The sequence below is a fragment of the Gymnodraco acuticeps genome, unplaced genomic scaffold (assembly GCF_902827175.1).
Source record: "Gymnodraco acuticeps unplaced genomic scaffold, fGymAcu1.1, whole genome shotgun sequence".
Classification (NCBI taxonomy): Eukaryota; Metazoa; Chordata; class Actinopteri; order Perciformes; family Bathydraconidae; genus Gymnodraco; species Gymnodraco acuticeps.
The window spans coordinates 35,831-60,349 of NW_022990529.1; the positions used below are offsets into that span (position 1 = coordinate 35,831).

Sequence of the window (24,519 nt, forward strand, 5' to 3'; positions counted from 1 at the left end):
TACAAATCTCGCCTAGGGCAGCAAATTGTCTAGAACCGGCCCTGGTACTAGGCCTTTCTTGTGCTGGCAGACACATAGAAACAAATTGGCGGGGCCCACTTCGCACGTGCACACACTAAAAAATTCCACGCGCTCCGCGCTCACATTATGCTGGGCCCACGTGCCTTAGCACCGCTGCTATGACTCCATCCTAGGGGAAACACTGCAGACACGTAAATGTAGCAAAGTTCGTGACTCCACCACGCAATGCGGTGTTAAGGAGTCGTGGTGGAGTCACGCATTCTGGTGAGACCAGGTTGAAGCAAATACAGACACGTAGCTTTAGGTAGCAAAACACAGAGATATGCTCACCTTAGCTGTTATTCTGATCAAAAGTCGTGTTCAATGGCATTAAAACGAGAAAAAACGCGGCTTAAGGTTAATCCAATGTGTCTGTCACTTTGAATTAACACTGAACACTTATTGATAATTCATAATTACATTTTTCTGCAAAAATCGGAGAATACAAATTAGCTGCTAATGGTAGCCAGAGTGTGTTGCAGCTCCGGTTTTGCCTATGCGTCACTCTCACTCCTTATTTGGTAACCTGTGTGTGTACGTGGAACTTTCCCTCGGTTCCATTGGCTCTAGCGGTTAAAAAGAGATGTCAATCATCAAAATCGACCAATGGGTTCCAGAGAAACGGCAAAAACGCCCATTTCCTGCACCCAAATGGCCCCGAGGTGGAGTTTGTTTTGCAAAACCTCTCTAAAAAGGTCAAATATCACTTGTTTCGCATCAATCTTGATACAGGGTACTTATTATATGTTGCACTTTGGATTCCTAAAGCTTTTAGTCTAGATGGTGATCACACAGAAGTATAGTTTGTCAGTCCAAAAAGTAAATTATTATTCTCTCACTCACTCACTCACTCACTCACTCACTCACTCACTCACTCACTCACTCACTCACTCACTCACTCACTCACAGAACTATTGGTGAAATAATGTTAGTAAGCATCGCACAAGGTGAGAGCGTAGTGCTACAACTTCCTCTGAACAGGAGAGGAGGACATTCATTCACTTTCAAAGGAGGATGTTTCTGATATAGAATCCGGTCTTCTCATCAGCAAGGTGAGTACTCTGTTGAGCATTGTTAGATATGAATTAGATCTATGTTTTAACACCTATTGTAAATCTGTCCTTTATTTCAATGTTGCACATTCTCAGGTCGAAGATTCTGCAGATGAGCAGTCTCTGATGTTGTGGGCTGATGAAATTGTCAGCTGTGGATATACAAGCCAGCTCAAACTGGACAATAAAGACAGCATCATTCGGATAATATGAATTTTAAAATGTTTATTTTTCAAACCAGTGTTTAATTTCTTTCTGCTTTTCTTCAAATAGCAATTGTCTTACATTCCACAACAAGACTGATTCCAATGCTGCAGCAACTCAGAAAGGGCATGGAGCTGTATGGCCTGGTGGATCAGATGGCTAGAAACCCTGAAGCTTGTCACTCCTTATTTGTTCCGGGGAAGATCACCAAAGTAAGAATTTTAACTGCCACTATTTATTTATGTTTAGACTCTATTCTTCTTTTGTATTGTACTTTTCATTCTGTATTGCCTTAATAGCTTTGGTTTGAACACAAGATATTAAACTAAATCTGCATTCACTCTCTTTATAGCCTGATGCAGATTTCATCATGATGAACTGCCAGCCACGTTTTAGCGAAAAAGGGACGTCTAAGGAGAGAACTGAGAGGAAGGTGAAATGTCAGGTATGATATACTGTAGAATGCAGTACACATATGAATGAATGCTTTACTGATTTTAATGTACTGAGCATATACCTAATAAATGTTCTTGGATATTTGCTTTTCTTAAATGTGTTATTTAAAATATACATCTGTCACAGATGGGGAGACAGACAGTGCAGCTGGTGACAAGGAGCCTCTTGCAGTGCCACACGTGCTCCAGTGGATGACGGGGCCCACATCCCCATCCTCCCTGATGAACAGAGACATTTCAAAATAACATGCACATTTGACCATGACTGCAGGGAGCGGCTAGGAGATCACTTAATTTGTTACCCAATTGTGAGTGCGTGCACTAAAACTGTGACTTTCCAGTAAAGCATCTCAGCACTTACACTGACTTTAGAAGAATCATGGGTGAAGCAGTGAGATATGGTGGTGGATTCCACAGAGTTTAAAACAACTAGCTCTACTCAAACTAAGGCAAGAGCTGAGTGTATATATGTTTAAATATATTTGTTAATGGCTGTTTGATGAAGTCGTGCTTTTATTAGTTGGGAAAGCATACATTGTTGCAAAGTTTTTTAACAAAACATCAGACAAGCAAAAAGGCAAATAAGGACCAATGGTTGGGCTCTGTGTATTCTCAACAGATATCTGTTAACCAAGGTTGTTTTAATCAGCTAATGTGTCAGTTTATAAGTTCACGTTCAATTGTCATTGCACACACTGTACAAGAATCGTGTGTACAAGTCATGTGACTGAGAATGTTCCAGAGGATCAACAGTTCTCTGAAGTTCTTCTAGGTCTTCGTCATCCAGGGGGCACACACAACTTCAGGAACCACAACTGCCCCGTTCGAGTCTTCTTGCAGTATCAATCAATCAATCAATGTTTATTTATATAGCCCAATATCACAAATGTTAAATTTGTCTCAGTGGTCTTCACAGTTTGTACAGAATATCAGTATGGTACTCTCCCAGTCGATGCCTGGGTCTTGAAGTTCCTAAGGATCCAGGAAAACAATTCAAATAAGTTTAGTACATGAAGTATTTTCATACACTTATGTAACGTGTGATTTTTAAAAATAAACATGTTACATAAAGGTGATTTTGTTTACTCAAAGTTGTATTATTCTATAAATACTAGTTATTGAACAGGTTGCTGTTTCCAATAATGTTATCAGATATGCCTCTCATCACTCAATGCAACAGAACTGTAAGGTTTATAGATGGAAACAATTGAATTACAGCATATCTATGCACAATTGAAGACAGAAGCTCACATTGATTCAGACCTTTTAACCATGTTGTTTAGAAATACATATTTAAAAAATAATTTTGGCTTTCATGCTCCATTGTCCAATTGACATTGAAACTAGATATATCTGCCTGCCACACCCCTTTGCAACTCAATTGTTTTTTTAAAATATATTTAATGGGAACTCTATAACTGTTACCTCAAGTCTCTCCCCTTCGTCTAGATCTTGTAGATGTCCCATACACCACAGCTGTTCAGGAGTGAGACCTCCCTCTGTCCTTAGAGGATGATTATTCCATCCTTGGATAAAGGTGTCAAGGTCTGCTCGAAGTCGAGGGACAAAGATGTAGTGCACACCAAAGAGGTGAACCACATCAGAGATATCAAGCAGACAATAAGCATTTTAACATAGATCAGAGGGAAGTGGAAAAGGCCTTTCGTTTAGTAAAAATAAATAAGAGTCATGGACCTGACAACATCTGCGGTCGTTTACTTAAACTTTGCGCAAAAGAATGTAGCCCTGTGTTCCACGACATTTTTAATATGTCTTTACAGACACAGCATGTGCCAAAGGTTTGGAGGGATGCTGTGGTAGTCCCTGTCCCCAAATCCAGAGGCCCAAAAACTCTTAACGATTTTAGACCAGTTGCACTTACATCAATTCTAATGAAGACATTGGAAAAACTAGTCAGAGCAGAAATCTTAAGGAAGACTGAGCATGCACTCGATCCCATGCAGTTTGCTTACAGGCCACACAGAGGAGTGGAGGATGCCATGGTCACCTTATCTGACTTACTTTTGAAACACTTGAAGGGAATTGGATCTCATGCTAGACTTTTATTTGTTGATTTTTCCTCTGCGTTTAACACAATTCAACCTCATATTCTAATTGGCAGACTTTTAGAACAATTTGAAATAAGCAATAATCTTATGGGCTGGATTCTTGATTTTTTAATCAATAGGACACAAAGAGTGAGGGTGAATGGGACCTTATCTGATCAAGTCAGCTCCTCCACTGGCTCCCCACAAGGATGTGTCCTTTCACCACTATTATTTATACTTTACACTAATATGTGTCAAAGTAGGTGGGAAAATAGGACTATTTTAAAGTATGCAGATGACTCTGTAATTGTTAGTAGGCTCCAGGACAATGAGACCAGCCACGGCCCTGTCATTGACGACTTTGTCAGGTGGTGTGAGGAGTCCTATCTACAACTGAACATAAGCAAAACCAAGGACATGATCATTGATTTTAGAAGACATCCCCACATACATGAAGTCTTAACAATCCAGAATCAGAAAGTAGAATGTGTGCAATCATACAAATATCTCGGGACAATTATTGACTCAAAATTGAGCTCTGATCCAAACTGTGAAGCTGTGTGCAAAAGGGGGCACCAGCGTTTGTACTGTCTTAGGAAATTGACCTATTTTAACATTGACAAAACCATGATGATTATGTTTTATCGTGCTTTTATCGAGTCAATTCTGTCTTTTTCACTAATGTCATGGTTTGGTAACCTGACTTTAAAGAGCAGAAACTCTCTGAGTCAGATCATAAAGTGGTCAAGCAGACTGATTGGTGAGCCACAGCTAAACCTGGAGACCCTGTACCTCAGGCAGTTATCAGGCGGTTATCCAGCTCCATATTAGACGATGACTCGCACCCTCTGCACTCAGAATTCAAGCTTCTTCCTTCGGGCCGGAGGTTACTTGTCCCAAGGAGTAGAACGAAGCGGTATAAAAACAGTTTTATCCCAGCAGCTATTGCACAAATTAACACATCATAGGAGCGTCACACAGATGCCTATTTTTATTTATTTATTTAATTGTGAATTTTGAATGTCCATGTTTGTACTAGTGTTTTCCTTCTTAAAATGTTTTTTTAAATATTTTGAGATTTGTTTGAGCAGGGTATACTTGTACTTTTACTAGTCCTTTATTAGAGATGTGTCTGTTGTTTGTGTTTATTTTTATTGTCAGGGTGGAACCCTTGTCTTTTTCTCTGCAAACAGAATCTACACTGAACAAAAATATAAATGCAACACTTTTGTTTTTGCTCCCATTTTTCACGAGATGAACTCAAAGATCTAAAACATTTTCTATATACACAAAATAACCATTTCTCTCAAATATTGTTCACAAATCTGAAAACATCTGTGATAGTGAGCACTTCTCCTTTGCCGAGATAATCCATCCCACCTCACAGGTGTGGCATATCAAGATGCTGATTAGACAGCATGATTATTGCACAGGTGTGCCTTAGGCTGGCCACAATAAAAGGCCACTCTGAAACGTGCAGTTTTGCTTTATTGGGGGGGTCTGGGGGGGTCCGAAAACCAGGCAGTATCTGGTGGGACTACCATTTGCCTCACGCAGTGCAACACATCTCCTTCGCATAGAGTTGATCAGGTTGTTGATTGTGGCCTGTGGAATGTTGGTCCACTCCTCTTCAATGGCTGTGCCAAGTTGCTGGATATTGGCAGGAACTGGAACACGCTGTCGTATACGCCGATCCAGAGCATCCCAAACATGCTCAATGGGTGACATGTCCGGTGAGTATGCTGGCCATGCAAGAACTGGGATGTTTTCAGCCTCCAGGAATTGTGTACAGATCCTTGCAACATGGGGCCGTGCATTATCATGCTGCAACATGAGGTGATGGTCGTGGATGAATGGCACAACAATGGGCCTCAGGATCTCGTCACGGTATCTCTGTGCATTCACAATGCCATCAATAAAATGCACTTGTGTTCGTCGTCCATAACATACGCCTGCACATGAAACGTGCATTTTTGCTTTATTGGGGGGGTCTGGGGGGGGTCCGAAAACCAGTCATTATCTGGTGTGAGCGGTAGGGTTAGGGTTAGGGTAATGTTGTGAATCGAGTGGCCTGTGTTCGTTGTCAATAACATACGCCTGCCCATACCATAACCCCACCACCACCGTGGGCCACTCGATTCACAACATTACCCTAACCCTAACCCTACCCCTCACACCAGATACTGACTGATTTTCGGACCCCCCCAGACCCCCCCAATAAAGCAAAAATGCACGTTTCAGAGTGGCCTTTTATTGTGGCCAGCCTAAGGCACACCTGTGCAATAGTCATGCTGTCTAATCAGCATCTTGATATGCCACACCTGTGAGGTGGGATGGATTATCTCGGCAAAGGAGAAGTGCTCACTATCACAGATTCTTTCAGATTTGTGAACAATATTTGAGAGAAATGGTTATTTTGTGTATATAGAAAATGTTTTAGATCTTTGAGTTCATCTCATGAAAAATGGGAGCAAAAACAAAAGTGTTGCGTTTATATTTTTGTTCAGTGTAGTAATAACGTTACATTTACCCCTTATATAATATCAAATAATAATTAGTCTGATAAAGTTTATCCACAAAACAAGTTAAATTATCTCCTTAAAATGACATCTACTCCTCCCTCCTTAAAAATGTCAGAACCTATAAATATGCAAATATGTTTCATTTCACAAGTTTAACTGCAACACGATGCCTCCTAGTTCACTGTAAAGTCCATTCTCAGTATTTGTGCACCATAGGCATTACAGTATATATCAACATCAAAATCGTATTTTCAATGAGCACAAAGCAACACTTTCAGCAAATTAATATGAAGCCTTTTAGTGTCAACCCCGTATAGCATCCTGGCCATAGCCAATGAGATGTTGCACACTCTGCCTAAAACATCAACGTAGTTGATCAATTGCATTTTATATTTAACCGCTATATCGTCAAACTTCCTTTTTCGGGCTTTAACTTTATACTACAGCTTTATTCAAACATGAAATTAGATAGCATTAGCAACCTACCAAGATAGCTAGTTCACAAGCTAATAATGTACAGATAAACATACAAACTGAATTTCATAAAGGTTCATAAGACACAGTATACAACCAAATCAAAAACGACTTACATGTGGCCTTGCTGTGACATTTTGGTGTTGCTGTTCATTCCACATTGTCGGATGTTGTGCCAGCTGGGATTGCTAGAGAAGGATGAGTCAAACTTTCGTTACTCACACAACAGCCGATGTCTCAAGATAAGAAGACATATAATGTTAATCCTACAGCCCTATAATACAGTAAATTAAAAAGCATTTCTGAAATATGAGTCAATAATTACAAGAACAAATCTACTATAATCACTTAATCAGTCATCTTTTTATTTTTTTCATAAAGCTTCCACAATTCTGTATCTAGCGATCTAATTGTAGCGATCACAATCAATTCAGGATGTAACATTAACATGATCATATTTTCAGTTAAAATTCCAACAATTCGACATGAAACTAGCGCTAATATTAGGCTACGGTTTGTTAGCTGTTTGCTTAAACTACCCATATAGCTATGTTGCCGGCTAGCAAACTCACCCTTATCTGAAACGATCGGATAAAAGGTTTCGTCAAAGGTATTGCAAACAATAACGTGATATCAGAAAACTAGAAATGTATAACTCACCTGACACTGTGGCGTAGCAATGTCTTCGTTCGAGTCTGTCATGTCCTGTAAATGTCAACGATAATAAGAACTTCACCAGCCTGATGGCAACCGAAAATCCCTCTCTTCTCCTATCTCAGATAGAAGATATGATTGGAGACGACCAGCCAATCAGAATTGACCTTCTCGAGTCCTCCGATTGGTTGGTTTTGTGGCACATTTGTAACTCTGTGACAACTTGAGCGAGCGCAGGCAAAGATGAGCGCGCACAGGCTGGAGAGGGCGAGCAAGCGATGGAGAGAGAGCGCGTGCAGCGGTCTGCTTGCGCACGGAGCAGGAGTTTTATGAAAGAAAATATATTTCTCTGTGCTCAAAAATGTTCGAGTGCGCGCTCAATAGCATTTTCTATGCTCAACATGTTTCATTGCGTGCTCAGGATAGAGGCACAAATATAACGCCATACTGGTGGTGGGCGTTGCCGTGTATGTGTGTGTGTTAGCAAGTGTTTGTGTGTCTGTGTATTTTCCGTATTTTCCCCATAAGGCAAGACCCGCCCAACTCTGTCTCTGATTGGCTTACCCTGAAATGTTACCCCAAGGTATTTGTAACAGGTTTTTGAAAAGAGCATTACCTTGGTTTGATCAACATTTAAAAGAAGCTTTAGTTCAGAGAGCTGAGTCTGAATAATGTTAAAAACAGCTTGCAATTCAACAACAGCCTCCTTAATGGAGGGACTTGCACAGTACATCACGGTATCGTCCGCATAAAAATGTAAGGTTGCTCCATCGACATTTTCACCTAAACTATTGATGTAGATGGAGAATAAAAGTGGACCTAAAACAGAACCTTGAGGAACACCATTAGTAATGTTTAACCACTCAGAAGACAGCCCATCAAAATGAACACATTGGGACCTTTCAGAGAGGTAGTTTACAAACCACCCCACTGCATGGCTGGATATGCCAATACTGACCAGCCTCTGCTTCAAAATGCGATGATCGACGGTATCAAACGCTTTGGACAGGTCAACAAATAGAGCTGCACAACTCTGCTTATTATCTAAAATACTCGCCACATCATTCACCACTTTCATTGTGGCAGTGATGGTGCTATGTTGCTTTCTGAAGCCTGACTGATGTTTAGACAGGATGTCATTTGTACATAAAAACACCTTTACGGCCAAATAATTGATTTTAAAGTACTATTGCTAGTTTTTAAATCATTACATGGTTTAGGACCAAAATATATTGTTGAACTCCTGCATAATTACGAGCCATCAAGGTGCCTCAGGTCTTCTGGGACGGGTCTGCTATCGGTTCCGAGAGTATCAACAAAACATGGAGAGGCAGCATTTAGCTATTAACCCCCGACACTCTGGAATAAACTACCCAAATCATGCACGTCCACAGAAACGCTTACTATTTTTAAATCGAGACTAAAAACATATCTATTTGCCGCTGCTTTTAATTGAGCTGCTCATATTGGAACTACAGTATGCCTTTTAAACATGTATTGTATACCTGTGGTGTTTATTTTTATTATTATATTATCTTTGCTTTGTAATGTCTGTTGTAAAATTGTATAATGTGTTTTTAATGTATTTATTCCTAAAAAGTCTTTTAAATTTGTTTTGTAAAGCACTTTGAATTGTCACATACAGAAAAGTGCTGTATAAATAAACTTGCCTTTCCTTTCCTTGCCTTTAACTGTTCACTCACTAGGCGTTCAAGAACTTTAGCCAGAACTGATCATTTAGAGATGGGCCTATAATTATTTAATAAAGTGGCCTCCCCAACTTTTAGTAGAGGCAGGACATACGCTGACTTCCACAATTTTGGAATTGTGTTCGTGCTGAGGGAGAGGTTAAAAAGAGTAGTGAGAGGTGGAGCAATAAAATCTGCAGCTATCTTTAAAAAGAAAGGTTCTACGTTGTCCGGGCCGGCCGGTTTCTTATGTTCTAACTTGGTTAAAGCTTCACGAACAACATTAACAGTAAAAGGAGTAAAACTAAAAGGGTTTTCCAAAACACGTTTTTCAGAGTCACAGACTGTGGTGTTCACAGAAACAGAGTTAGTGACAGAATCAAACAGAGAACCACAGGACACAAAATGCTCATTAAAGCAATTTAACATAGTGGCCCTGTCCGATATAGTGCCAATAAACAGCTTTGTTATAGGGCCGGATGATCATTCAGTTTATTGCACATATTAGTGGAGTACTCAATTCTTATTGGCACATTTGGACATTGAGGAAACTCTGATGAAGAAACTCTGATCAAGGAACTTTTAGTTGATTGATATGAATATACAACTTGGCAAAATGACCAAATAGGCCGCAAGGTGAACCTCGAAAAGTCCTTTAGAAAATAAATCCCGCTCCACAGAAGTGGAACTACATAATCTTTAGTTCATAAAAAAGAACGAGTCATGCTTATCCACCACAGAAAAGTTCGTCGCTAAAATTCCTGTCAATTCTTCTAGGCACGTAATTATTGGCTGAACTAGTCCCTTCAAAGCGTAATAATATCTTGGTCAAAAGTAGTGCCACGGTTTGTCACGTGATCGTGCTACACCAATTGGGTAGCTGCATATTGTCAACAGAAGTGAAAGATGGCCGCCTACATGGTTACGCTAAACCAGACCAAATGGATTCTAAACAGTGCTGTATGCTTGTTTTATGTCATGTTTTGTCATATGTCTTAATACATCACTAAGTCCGAGGTATTTGCGTTATATACGCGGTATTTGTGAGAGGTTTTACAATCTGGGAACAGAGTTGACCATCGAATCAACATTGGCTAGCAGCGTTTATCAGCCAACTCCAGCTACAACAACATTCCTGGACTACCATGTTCGCATCGCTAGGTTCATTGGCTGAGCTCGTGGATTATTCCATTAGACTGAGGACTTGTTGTCTGTCTGTCTGTTGTTATTGTTACCCTGTACACGTTAAATGCACTCTTACAATAAACATGACTTGATTTCATACATAGCTGCGTCCAAGAAGGTTAACTTGTTACGTTAAGTAATTTAGATCAATAAAATGCAGTACTTATACCAATGACCATTGATTCATTTATTTACTCATTCATCATATAATAATTTGATGAATTGCATTATTATTATTATTATAGATTATTATTATATATATATAGATTATTATTATAGATATATATAGATTATTATTATAGATATATATAGATTATTATTATAGATATATATATATTATTATTATAGATATATATAATATATATATATATATATATTATATTATTATTATTATTGTAATATGATAATATTGTATTTGTAACTTCAAAATCAATGCCACCGTTGTAAGCTTGTCCTGTACGTATTCCATCTTGTATTGGTAAAACAATCAACCTTGTCGTGCTTCACAGACGTAATATGCATGTAACAATGTTTGTGTGTTGATCATTTTGACTTTTTGAGACTTTCTGGTGCGTTTTCCTCGTCCCCGCTACTCGATGAAACCATGGCGGTCGCCATTTTTTCCAAATCTGTTTGTTGATACCGGTATATGCAGCTACCCAATTGGTGTAGCACGATCACGTGACGGACCGTGGCACTACTTTTGACCAAGATATTATTACGCTTTGAAGGGACTAGTTCAGCCAATAATTACGTGCCTAGAAGAATTGACAGGAATTTTAGCGACAAACTTTTTTTTGGTGGATAAGCATGACTCGTTCTTTTTTATGAACTAAAGATTGTGTAGTTCCACTTCTGTGGAGCGGGATGAAACGATAACAGGGTTCACCTTATGGCCTAAAAGTAACACACATCATTTCATATCATGAGTGTGCATTTTAGAACAGGCAAAAAAGACAGCTATCTAAGTATTGAATCAAACCTGTACATATATTTAATCTCCTGACCTTTTGTTTTGTCAGAAATCAGAAGTTTTGAGGAACTCATAAGAGCTTAGAGAACATTTGCAAGGTTTGAGCTCATTGAAGTCAACTTGAGTTTGTAAAGTACGGAAAGAAAAGACAGCAGCAGGAATTCAGCCTAGGGGCAGAGAAACATCACAACTCTCTGCTAAAAGACATGAAGTGACAAGTCAAGCCTTTCAAGATTTAGTCATTTGTTAGCCGAATAGCCAAAAGCTAATTCTGACATTAGCAGGATTAGGCTTTGGTGTATGCAAACAAGAGGCTTATTGTAAAGCCGGTTTGAACTTGGTGTGTTTAAGTTACAGTGTGACATGGAGTTTGTGTCTATACTAGCTTTGAAAATGTTTTGAAAGCATTTATGATATTGATAAATGATATTGGACACATTGGAGTCATATGGTAGAAGGCATACACACATTCATACATAGGCAGAGGCATGCTCAAGGAAACCAACATCCTCCCACATTCACACGCAACTGGCCAAGCACCGGGGGCAATTCGGGGTTATGTATCTTGTTGAAGGACACATTGACATGTTGACCGCAGGCGCTGGAGTTAAACAACAAACTTCTGATTGAAGGACGACCTTGGTTGCGCTAGACTTTTTCACTGCCCGTCATTTCGACGGACAGGATCGTAAAATTACCCGTCGACCTTTACACTCTGGGGGGGGGGGGGGGGGGGGGGAGAGAGAGAGAGAGAGAGAGAGAGAACTGTCAACCGAGGGAGGGGGGGGGGGAGAGCACAGTCGTGAACTGTCAACGGGGGGCGGGGCGCACGCTTGTGAACTGTTAGCGCCGTGTTATGCATGCCCACTGCACCTCGCGGGAGTGCGCACAGCGTAAAGCCAAAACTCACAGACATTTCAATGATTTGTACGGCAAAGTTGGGTTTGGAAACGGTATAATTTCCTTTTTGGCAGGCATGCTTAACACCGGAGCCTCGCTGCTGGGAAACTTTGGCGCTGTTCCGAGTTTGTTCTAATCCGTCAAAATGACGGACTGTTTTCAGATTTTTCCGTCATTGTTAAAACAAATCCGTCATAGACGGAAAATATTCGGTTAACGCGACCTCTGCTCCTGAGCCTCTGCAGAGTCATATTGAGTTATAAAGCAAGGGTCCTTAAACACATTAGAATACTTTAAAGGTAACTTATTATGCAAAATCCACTTTTTCATGTATTTCATACATAAACATGTGTCCCCGGTGTGTCAGGGAACTCACAAAGAATCAGAAAAAGAAACCCTCTCTCTTGTCCTCGTACCCACATCTCTAAAAACGGGGGAACAACGGAGCTGATCCAGTTTTGTGTCCCATATGACGTAATATCGGAAATGTGGACCCACGGCACTATCAGAAACATTGCTATCAGAAACAATGCGTGACATGTTTGGACGTAATATGGTCGGTGTTTACATTAGCAAGCCTTACTAACACTCAGAGCTAACCTGTAGAGAGAATGTGTAAATAAAAAAAGGAACTCACCTTGTGGTAAACCCGCAAGAGAAAAAGTATTTGAGCTCCATACTGCTTCAGAAATAATCTTTGATGTGTTGTGGAACATGATATGGCGTTAAATCACAGGCCACGGCAGAATTTAACTGTATCTGCTGGTAGAATTCTGAGCAGGCATTAGCTCCTCCTCCTCTTTTTTTTTTTCAAGCTAAGGACCCAGAATCAGCATTTCTTTAACCTGTTAAACCCCATGCCCCGCCCCCGAGGGCTAAAAACAACAATATTCACGAAACTGTGTCTCAGGGCTTCTTAACATTTACCTATTCATGTGTCATACCCACTTAACGGGAAGAAAATCAGCTAACTGAGGATATGAAACATGTTTACCGAAACAAAACACAACTCTAACGCCGAGCCACTGAATTAGCACTAAGCGAATGAGTGCTAACGCACTTAGCACATCACTCACGTTAGCGATCTTTTATACTTCATCGGATCAGCACAAACAAGATATCATATAAAAGCTGAGCTTCCGCAGATATCATCACTCCACGACCCCAACTCGCGGCAGCGAAGGCGTAACCAGACAACACACAACTTAGCTTTACTGCAAATATGTCTTACGGCAAATACGTCTTACCTTTGCTGTTTTCTGATCAAAAGTTGTTTCAATGGCATTAAAACACAGGCTGCTGAAGGTTAATCCAATGTCTCTGTGTCACTTTGAAATGCATGGTTACTGATCCATCATCCATCATAAACATTTTGTTAATAAGTGTATGAGAGCGACAACCCAGCTTCCGGTTTTGGGCATGCTGGCTGCGCATCTCTCATTCACCAATGGTAATGTTTAGATGGATTTTAGGAACTTCTCCTTCGATTCTATTGGCTCTAACGGTTCAAAAGTGGTGTCAATCATCAAATCCACCCAAATGACCCCAGAAGTGGTTTTTTTTTCTTCTAAATATGTCTAAAAAGGTCAAATGTCACTTGTTTTGCATCAATCTTGATACAGGGTACTTATTATATGTTATAGTTTGGATTCCTAAAGCTTTTAGTCTACTATCCCATCATTCAGTATATTTTTTTGGACGGAAACTATAAATTACATTGTTTTACTATGATCAATCTGAATTTACTTTAAAATAAAAACATCTGTATTGATTCCGACTCTTCTACAGCCAACTCACAGGTTTATTATTGCTTTGAGACAAAAGATTATTAATTTAACCCTTTTAGAAGTGAAGATATAGTATATTTGTTCTGGGAATGTCATTTTCGAGCCTGAGACCTGAAAAGCAGGCTTGGGGCTTAACAGGTTAAGAGGGATATCATATGAGGGATATGAGGGATATCTAAAATGCATGATCTGCTTGGTATTTTGAGCAAAACATATCACAGACATGTTTTTAAATATTTTTATATAAAAGGTATATATATATATATATATACCTTTAATAACGTTTATGTACCTTGGTAATGCCGAGTGCAGCGATGTTCTGGCTGTAGGACGTGGTCCCGTTTCCTGTTCCCCAAAGAGCAGCCAGGACGCAGCCGATGCCCTCTACTGCGATTCCTCGGTTTATGGCGTGAGTTGGGGGAGGAGGAGCGCCAGACAAGCGTGCACAAGCATAGTAGTCCCCGATCGATTCCATGGTGGACGCCAAGACCCCCGCCATCATACCCAACACTGAAGACACACTAAATGTGGGCATACCCCATTGACCTGTGTGTTCAGAGAAGGCACAATTAGTTTCCATTCAGTTAGATTCAGACCACATCTCTAAGACCTATTCTACCAAAATCCTTTCAGAATCACAAACAGAAAAAGGTTTATTACCAGGTAGGTTGACACGTACGAGGAATTTCACTTGGTGTAGTGGTGCATATTATATTTTTATTGTATTTACTTTACTTGCACAATTGTATTTGTTTTATTATGTTGTGCTGTTGGAGGAGCCTGTGACCACATTTTTTTCATTTTCATAACTACACTGTAGTTATGAACAAATGACAATAAAAGCCTAAATAAAACACAGATAGAACACTATTTTAAGAAAACTATAGTAACAATAACAAATATAGTAAAATATAGAAGTATTTCCATTGAAATAGAATGTAATAAAATATGTGCAGTAATACAAAAACAAGATAGATAGAATAGAATTGGGAGGGATGAAACCCTCTTCAATGGTCTCTCATGCAGAGCACACAGTGACATGTGTTCTCTGCTTTTAACCCATCCTAGTACCAGGAGTCTAGTACTAGGAGCAGTGGGCAGCTATTGTACAGCGCCCGGGGAGCAATGGGAGTGAGGGGGGAAGGGGGATGTCCGGTGCCTTGCTCAAGGGCACCACGGCAGGGCAGGAGGTGAACTGGGGCCTCTCCAAGTAGCAGTCCACACTCTATATTTAGGTCTGGTCGGAGACTTGAACCGGTGACCCTACGGCTCACAGTCCAAGCCCCTACTGACTGAGCCACTGCCGGACTGTGTGTACATTGTGTGCATTAACGTAATGCATAGAGTCTATGATGTAAATATGTTTTAAGGTTTTGTCTGGGTGACATATCAACTCAGTGTTCTCTACCTGGTTTTAAAGGATTGTCTAGCAGACTGCTCTCAGATGATCTTAAAGGTCAAGAAACATTATGTTGAAAGATAAAACAATCTTACTAAACCCATTGAGGATTTATATACAAGAAGCAGTGCAAAACGTCTGCGAGACCAAAGGTCAACAAGATGCCATGTCGACTTAACTCAATCTGGTACACAAACATTGATTGTATTTCCTTACATTATTCAATTGAACTGCCTGACCTTTGAAGTCTTGTGGACTTTAGAGTTCCTGATGCAATTCAATTCAATATCTTTATTAGCATGACCATAATTACAGAAAGTATTGCTAAAGCTCTGTATAGTTACAACATCCATACACAAATACTTACATATAAACAAGCTGCTACATGTTTAACATAAGCAAGAACATGTTTTGTTTTTTTATACAGATATCTCAAAAAGTGGATTTGGGAAGCAGCTTTTTTTTAACCTGTTATAGAGGTTCTCTTTTTCTTACAACTACTGTATGTACAAATCTGATTTAAATTAAGCTCACCGAAGTTCAATCAGGAAGACTAAGGTTTATTCAATCTCATGTCTTACTCCATCCTCCATTACTGGCATCCACTCTTTTAGATGCAGATTCATCCCATTAATGGCATGAATACAGAACTTTTTAAAGGCATGTAAAGAACATTATTTCTCATAAAAAAACGGTTCATATTCATAAAAAACGTCATAAAATACCACTGAGCATCATTTGCATATATATCATTAGATGGTATTTAATTTTGATAATAATTGAACAGCCACCTCAGTTATTAATGCCTGCATTGAAAATACTAGATTTGTGTTTTATTCAGTTGTTGCTTTTGAAATGATCCGTATGCTTACGTAATATAATGTCCTGCCAAAACCATTATGTACAGAGATTTTTAACAGCGACATGTTGAGCCAAATGGTTCATCATTGGCACAGTTGTTCGTGTTATTATATTCGAATGTTTTGCCACATGGAAATAATCATAACGACTTACATTTTTCCCTTTTACATTTATGAATATGGAAACTGGCACCAAAATGACCCTGATGTTGTTTCTGAACATCCTAAATCTATTGATTGCTTTTGAAGGACACATGCATTTAATATTTGGCAGAACAAAGAAGATTCTAGTGAAATATAAACTATTTGCATGACCGTTATAAGAGAAAACCATGAACTGTTAAATGTTTAAAAATCAGTCCAACAATTGTAGAGTTTTATTATGGCAGCAAATGTTCCAAGAAACTAAGGTCATGCTCCACATGGAAATCCTGCTTGAGTTGTTGCCAATGACTGTCCGGACGCTTCTTTACCCATTGTGGTTGTGAAAAACTTTCATTGAATAAGGAATAGTCATTATTCCATGTTGTACAATATATTAGCTGGAGATCACTTATAAGCAAACACTGATACTTTAACTTTACGGGTCATTAAAGAGCAGTTGTGCAACCTTCTTCTAAGCCGCAGAACGTCCTCTGTTTGCATTCATTTTGGATATTTTGTGAAAGATTACATTAGGGGCTGGCAAACAAGTTGAATAAACTGCAGAAACCCCAGTACTAAGCCGGGTGAAACAACTGTGGACAGTTAGGACATTTTACCCCAGAAATAACCCTTACCCCAAACAGTTGAAACCAAGAGGGTTGCAACTATTAAAAAAAAGCTCTGCGAAAAATATGTGTAAGGCAAGGGGGTCCAAACTGTTTTCAGCGAGGGCCACATACAGAAAAATATACGAAGGGCTGAGCCTCTCACTAGAGGTACAGTACATTGCCTTCTAAGTTAAGGTACAAGTTATCAAAATGTAGGTAAATTAGGCTTGATACCTGAATATGCTTTAAGACAAAAACAGCGTACATCACAGCTCTCTATGCGTTTCATTTATCTTCTTGGCAACTCATCCCTTAAAACAGAAGCCTCAGATTGTTTATGATAAGATGACATATTAAGGGTCTATTTCAAGCTTGTTATGCAAATAAGTCATTGGGAATTTATTTTAAAAGTGGGCTTATTAACACATGAATACTACTGTGTAATATATTTGTACATATATATTTAAGAAGCATAATATAAGAAAAGCAGAAGTTTCATGTGTGGGCCATATTTCATTATACTTTTTTTATTTGCTCAGGGCCGATTCAAAATGGCCTGCGGGCCGCATTTGGCCCCCAGGTCGTAGTTTGGCAGTGGCGAGCCGTCAGGGCCCTCTAGGCCCTCTGTGAGGGCCTAAGATATTATACAAAATAATATTTAAAAACATTAAAAAAATATATATATTTTTTATTAGTTTTACCAAAAATAACTTGATTTAATTGTATTTAAAATAACATTTCCAAATAAATAAATCCTTCGAATCTGCATATTCAGTTTCTGTTGGAATGTGAAGGGTTAAATGAAAGAAGCTGTATCTGCGAGTTACTGTGAAGAGAGGAGCTGTTGGACGTCCAGGCGGTCCAGCTGTGAATTCACAGAGGCCCAGCTATAGTAACTGAACGAGAGAGTAATGTCAAATGACAGTACAATTGACCAATCATATCTTCCCTCTAAATGGGTGGGTGTTATTTTCGCGGACTTTATGACAAGTTCCGCCCGCTGTGAAACTTTTCTTGTTTCCATAACAACAACAGCTTTCTGTCAATAGCGTTAACTCGCCTTCAAAATAAAAGCATGCCAAATTACACTTAAGACATACAACTGCAACGAAAGTAACAAACACAACGCAATATCCTTTTCAATTTCAAAGAACACAAATAGGGTTATTTACAGGTGTTGTTTTGTGTGGTAGAGGGTCGCTTTCATTGATGCGTTTTGCACCCCGGGCCGTTGTTTTGATATTCCGCTGAAGTATACACTGTGACGTAATAACTCGAGGGAAGGGGTGGGGGTCAGAGGGCCTAGGTATAAAAGTCACGGCTCGCCACTGTAGTTTGGACACCGCTGCTCTAAGGTTTCAATGTGACCAGGTTTCAACAATTAGGTATAATATGACTGCACTTACCTGGGTACGGTACATGGAACCAGGGGGAGTTTGTCACAGCGTCCAGGCTGATGTCAGTCCTGGCTGAGAAACCATACTCATCGGACTTTGATGGAAAGACATCAAAGATGGTCAGTAAGAAGCAGACCAACCAGGCGCCACACATCCCGAACAGAGCCTAGAATGTGTCATCAGATACAGAGAGTTTCAGCACAAATACAGTGATGTTCAACCAATGTAAAAAAACATAACAATTTATTTAAGCAACTTCTTCTGGCCTGTTGAGGCAGTATTCACTGCAAGTTTTGAAGAATAAAAACCCTAAGTAAAATGTTAAACTCACCTATGTACATGCCTAGCATCTGATAACCTGCCAATCATCTGCATGATTTCTAAATGCTCCTAAACACCTGAGCTCTGTTAAGTGCCTCGATAAACATTCATCTGTTTGTTATCTTGCAATTGACTTATTTATCTAAATAGTTATCACCGTAATAAACCGTATTTAATTTCGTCTTAATATACAATATGTAATTTTACATTCTGTTCTTGTCATATTCTATTTACATGTATATAGACTTCTTGCACTATTTCTTATTTGTATTTTATTATATATGTTGCATTGTTGGAGGAGCTGGGGTCATAACATTATCATTGCCTTTTCTACACTGTAGCTGATGTGCATATGACATTAAAACCTTTGAATCTTGAATTTCAATCACAAGTCAATGACAAGCCAAAGACATGGTTTTGTTACTGTACTGTTTCTAGATCAATGTCAGCATGGATGTGCTTTTGTACAACACGCCTTGGGTACCGCTGTGCACTTCTGAAAGCATTTCTAATGGGATTATACGGGAGTGAAGAGTCCCACAGAAGAAGGTTGATCTTTGATGAAAGTCAAACAGTAACTTAAGGCAGGGTTTCCAAACCAAACCTTTCAGCCCGCAACCCCCACAAATAAGGCTGGCGACCCCGGGGGGGCGCTAGTGAATTGTCAACGGGGGGGGGGGTGCGCTAGTGAATTGTCAACGGGGGGGGGGGTGCGCTAGTGAATTGTCAATGGGGAAGCCTCGCTGCAGGGAAATTCTATAGATGCCCAGTCCGCCCCTGACAAATGTCTATGCACACACGTTATTATTATTTTTAATATATGTTGTATTTGTATTCCCCACTTTGGGAACGCCTGGCTTAAGGGCAGAATAACATGTCAGAGAGATGTGTTTATATTGTTTCTGCACTGTTGCCATTCTGATACCTTCATTTATAGTTGTATAGACAGAGGAGAAATCATTGTGAAAATTAGGTATAATATTGAAACTACAGATGTAAGACATGCATTACACAACCACTGAAACATGAATGGGACCTTCCACCTTCCAAGAAACTGTTGGGTGTTGGCTAACCTCATACATTCTCTTTTTCTATGTACGTTAATCCCTGGCTCAAAGTGCCACCTTTTATTTTTGTATGGCTTGATTTGATGGACAACGAACAGTGATGAATAGCTTTTTTTGTTAGGCGTTTTAGTCGTTCACAAGATGTGAGTCATTCTGTCAAAATGTGTGGGGCTTAATTCATAAATCATTCAAACCCTGAAGCCAAACAGAGTCCTACAGCCTTTCGTTGTCTGGATGGGCTCCTACATTAAGTTTTATATATTTTTCAATCTTTTAAAACCACAATAATCATTCACACCAAGCTGCTTCAAAGCACGGCCTACCAACCTTATGCTTACTATTCATGTAACACCTGTTTTGTTCACCTCTTGATGAACTGAAAGTAAAATGTTCAGCCTATTGATAAAAACATGTTATACTGCATTCATTTCCAGTAAACATATTTATACTCTATTGTCAGTGTAAATCAACCAATCAAATACAAGCAGCATACAGTTCTGATAGAAAGCGACCAGAAGCTTTCGTGCATGACTGAAACCTATCGTTATATAATAATGGTTTAAAAACACATTATTTGTGTTGATCTATAGCCACTAGCAATGTTGAACTGTAGTCACAGGATAATTATATTTAAAGACTTTGACTGGGGTTGCGTTTACTCAAGTCAATCCCAAGCCCAGAAAATACACAATCCTGTCATTTCTTCATACCTGTTTCTAGTCACATATGACCTCAACTAAACAAACCTATTTAAAAAATAAATGTTAAAAAAGCGTAACAAGTTCAGATGCCAATGGTTTACAAGATAAAAGCAGCAATGTTGGGAACTCACAGAGAAGAGCTTAAAGAGGGGATACTGGAAAACCTTCCACTTCTTATCCTTGTAAGCGATCATCGGAACATCGACTTTGCTGAGGTACTGCGAGAACAGTAGGATCAGACAGACCGTGCTGTGGGAAAACAGAAGACAGGATCAAATGTCTCACTCACAGTGGTTTCCCCGATGACCTGGCCCTCGCTCTAGGCCATTAGTTATTCTGCCTGAGCATGGCATGCTTCCATAGATCAAAGTTAGAGGGGAGGTCACAGCAAGTGAAAACATGCCATTTGACACAGCAGGCAACAAGTATCAAGTTGATACTTGTCAACGTGTAAAGGATTATGGGAAAGTAAAAGTACAAGTGTGGTGAAAGTTGGCATTTAAACTAGGGATGCTCCGATCGATCGGTCACCGATCGATATCGGCCGATACTCACTCTCTACCGATCGATCGGTGCTCTCTAAACATGCCGATCGCGAGAGCCGATCGCATGACGTAAAATACATGACACTTTTCTCTGTGTGCGGCAAAACAATCTCGCCAAAATGGCTTCACCGGTCTGGCATTATTTTAAGGTGTCCGAAAAAGACAGTAAAATAGCGGTTTGCAACGTGTGTGAAGCAGAAATCCTGCAGCTCCGCCCGCCGGACCGGTAAGTGCAGCGAAACACACACACAGGGAGAACCAGAACCAGTTCCTTTCCTCATATTCCAAACGAGAAATTACGGTAGCAAATCACCCGGTTCTTTACGACCGGAACTATTAACGGGATACAAACCGGAGGAACCAGGCATGGAGGGAGGTGGCAGAGACAGTGGGTGAAACTGGTAGGTTTTCGCCTGTTTGGGGAGTTTATATATATATATATATATATATATATATATATATATATATATATTGCTCGCATAAAATCCCCGGGGTTTTTTGCTTTGTATGTCGGGGGCGGGAGATTCATGTGATTGGTTGTTGGTCGCGTTGCTCGCAAAAAATCCCCAAGCTTTCAGACACGCCCAGCTCCAAGATTTTCAAGATTTTTGAAAAGCTGCTGTGTGGACGTACCGTAAGAGTTAGACCTAACACACTTAGCTATTTTATACCTCTGGAACAAGCTAAACTAGTTATTATAAATATATTTATTCTTCATTGTCGGGTCACTCATTACTGGATCAGTGAGCTGCATGAGATACTGACAGGCTGTCAGGAGAGAGAGAGAGGGGGGGAGAGAGAGGGAGAGAGGAAAAGAGAGCACTCCGCTAATTTCTCCCGTGTTATTCTCCAAAGTGAATGTAAACTTGAATAATGTACATCATTTGAATGTAATAATTAAGTTGATTGTTGTTTGTGGAAGCTCCAGTGAATGAGCCCCATTAACTGAGTTTTAAACATCACTTTAAATGGAAGATTTAAAGTGATGTTTAAATCTTCCATTTAGGCCCCGCCCACTGGATCGGATCGGCCCCGAAATTGGCGATCGGAGCATCCCTAATTCAAACATTATAAATGACTTTACTCCCTGCCTTTAAATGGCATTTCATGCTGAGCGTGAAGCACTTCATGCTGAGTAATGGGAATGTTTGCAGCCATGGGGATACTAAGAAATGTGCACAAGACAAGATTACTGGAAAGAAAGGAGATGTTCAGTAAGCAAGTTACTCGATTCCAATTTAAACATTGTAGTTGAAACAATGAAATATAAAATGTATTGTGTATTATAAGGCAAATTCTAAGATATCCTGTTTGATTTTGTATGAAAAACCTACAGGGCCAGAACACCTCGGGGGGGTGAGATGCAGGAGATGTGTTTTGAGCTTCCAGTCCCCTGAGGAGTGCCGCTGTCTTATGTATACTATGATAAAACATTACGTCACATTACATATTGTTTAAAGGTCACCTATTATGCAAAATCCACTTGTTCATGACATTTACACATCAACATGTGTCCCCTCTTCTTCATGTCTGTTCTACATCAACATGTGTCCCCTCTTCTCCATGTCTCTTCTACATCAACATGTGTCCCCTCTTCTTCATGTCTGTTCTACATCAACATGTGTCCCCTCTTCTTCATGTCTGTTCTACATCAACATGTGTCCCCTCTTCTCCATGTCTCTTCTACATCAACATGTGTCCCCTCTTCTTCATGTCTCTTCTACATCAACATGTGTCCCCTCTTCTCCATGTCTCTTCTGCATCAACATGTGTCCCCTCTTCTTCATGTCTCTTCTACATCAACATGTGTCCCCTCTTCTTCATGTCTCTTCTACATCAACATGTGTCCCCTCTTCTTCATGTCTCTTCTACATCAACATGTGTCCCTCTCTTCTTCATGTCTCTTCTACATCAACATGTGTCCCCTCTTCTTCATGTCTCTTCTACATCAACATGTGTCCCCTCTTCTTCATGTCTCTTCTACATCAACATGTGTCCCCTCTTCTTCATGTCTCTTCTACATCAACATGTGTCCTACCTCCTTCTTCATGTCTCTTCTACATCAACATGTGTCTCCTCTTCTTCATGTCTCTTCTACATCAACATGTGTCCCCTCTTCTTCATGTCTCTTCTACATCAACATGTGTCCCCTCTTCTTCATGTCTCTTCTACATCAACACGTGTCCCCTCTTCTTCATGTCTCTTCTACATCAACACGTGTCCCCTCTTCTTCATGTATCTTCTACATCAACACGTGTCCCCTCTTCTTCATGTCTCTTCTACATCAACACGTGTCCCCTCTTCTTCATGTCTCTTCTACATCAACACGTGTCCCCTCTTCTTCATGTCTCTTCTACATCAACATGTGTCCCCTCTTCTTCATGTCTCTTCTACATCAACATGTGTCCCCTCTTCTTCATGTCTCTTCTACATCAACATGTGTCCCCTCTTCTTCATGTCTCTTCTACATCAACATGTGTCTCCTCTTCTTCATGTCTCTTCTACATCAACATGTGTCCCCTCTTCTTCATGTCTCTTCTACATCAACACGTGTCCCCTCTTCTTCATGTCTCTTCTACATCAACACGTGTCCCCTCTTCTTCATGTCTCTTCTACATCAACACGTGTCCCCTCTTCTTCATGTATCTTCTACATCAACACGTGTCCCCTCTTCTTCATGTCTCTTCTACATCAACATGTGTCCCCTCTTCTTCATGTCTCTTCTTCATCAACATGTGTCCCCTCTTCTTCATGTCTCTTCTACATCAACATGTGTCCCCTCTTCTTCATGTCTCTTCTACATCAACACGTGTCCCCTCTTCTTCATGTCTCTTCTACATCAACACGTGTCCCCTCTTCTTCATGTCTCTTCTACATCAACACGTGTCCCCTCTTCTTCATGTCTCTTCTACATCAACACGTGTCCCCTCTTATTCATGTCTCTTCTACATCAACATGTGTCCCCTCTTCTTCATGTCTCTTCTACATCAACATGTGTCCCCTCTTCTTCATGTCTCTTCTACATCAACATGTGTCCCCTCTTCTTCATGTCTCTTCTACATCAACATGTTTCCCCTCTTCTTCATGTCTCTTCTACATCAACATGTGTCCCCTCTTCTTCATGTCTCTTCTACATCAGCATGTGTCCCCTCTTCTTCATGTCTCTTCTTCATCAACATGTGTCCCCTCTTCTTCATGTCTCTTCTACATCAACATGTGTCCCCTCTTCTTCATGTCTCTTCTACATCAACATGTGTCCCCTCTTCTTCATGTCTCTTCTACATCAACATGTGTCCCCTCTTCTTCATGTCTCTTCTACATCAGCATGTGTCCCCTCTTCTTCATGTCTCTTCTACATCAACATGTGTCCCCTCTTCTTCATGTCTCTTCTACATCAACATGTTTCCCCTCTTCTTCATGTCTCTTCTACATCAACATGTGTCCCCTCTTCTTCATGTCTCTTCTACATCAGCAT

The 24,519-nt window shown here is 40.0% G+C and overlaps 1 protein-coding gene and 1 long non-coding RNA gene across 3 annotated transcripts in view; both read right to left on the reverse strand.

The window, feature by feature from the left end:
* Positions 1-24,519, reverse strand: part of LOC117553375 (solute carrier family 23 member 2-like) — an 85,427-nt gene that overhangs the window by 14,631 nt on the left and 46,277 nt on the right. For both annotated transcript variants that reach the window (XM_034227272.1, XM_034227271.1), the window contains exons 6-8: positions 20,631-20,748; positions 18,420-18,576; positions 14,295-14,548 (exon numbers count right to left, since the gene is read on the reverse strand). In XM_034227272.1, coding sequence (XP_034083163.1) covers positions 14,295-14,548; positions 18,420-18,576; positions 20,631-20,748 — 529 coding nt within the window. The remainder of the gene's footprint in view (positions 1-14,294; positions 14,549-18,419; positions 18,577-20,630; positions 20,749-24,519) is intronic.
* Positions 2,407-7,540, reverse strand: LOC117553376. The gene is made up of 4 exons (XR_004570144.1): positions 7,476-7,540; positions 6,932-7,003; positions 3,197-3,318; positions 2,407-2,743 (listed from the first exon to the last, which is right to left on the reverse strand). It is a non-coding gene; the product is annotated as an uncharacterized LOC117553376 (long non-coding RNA).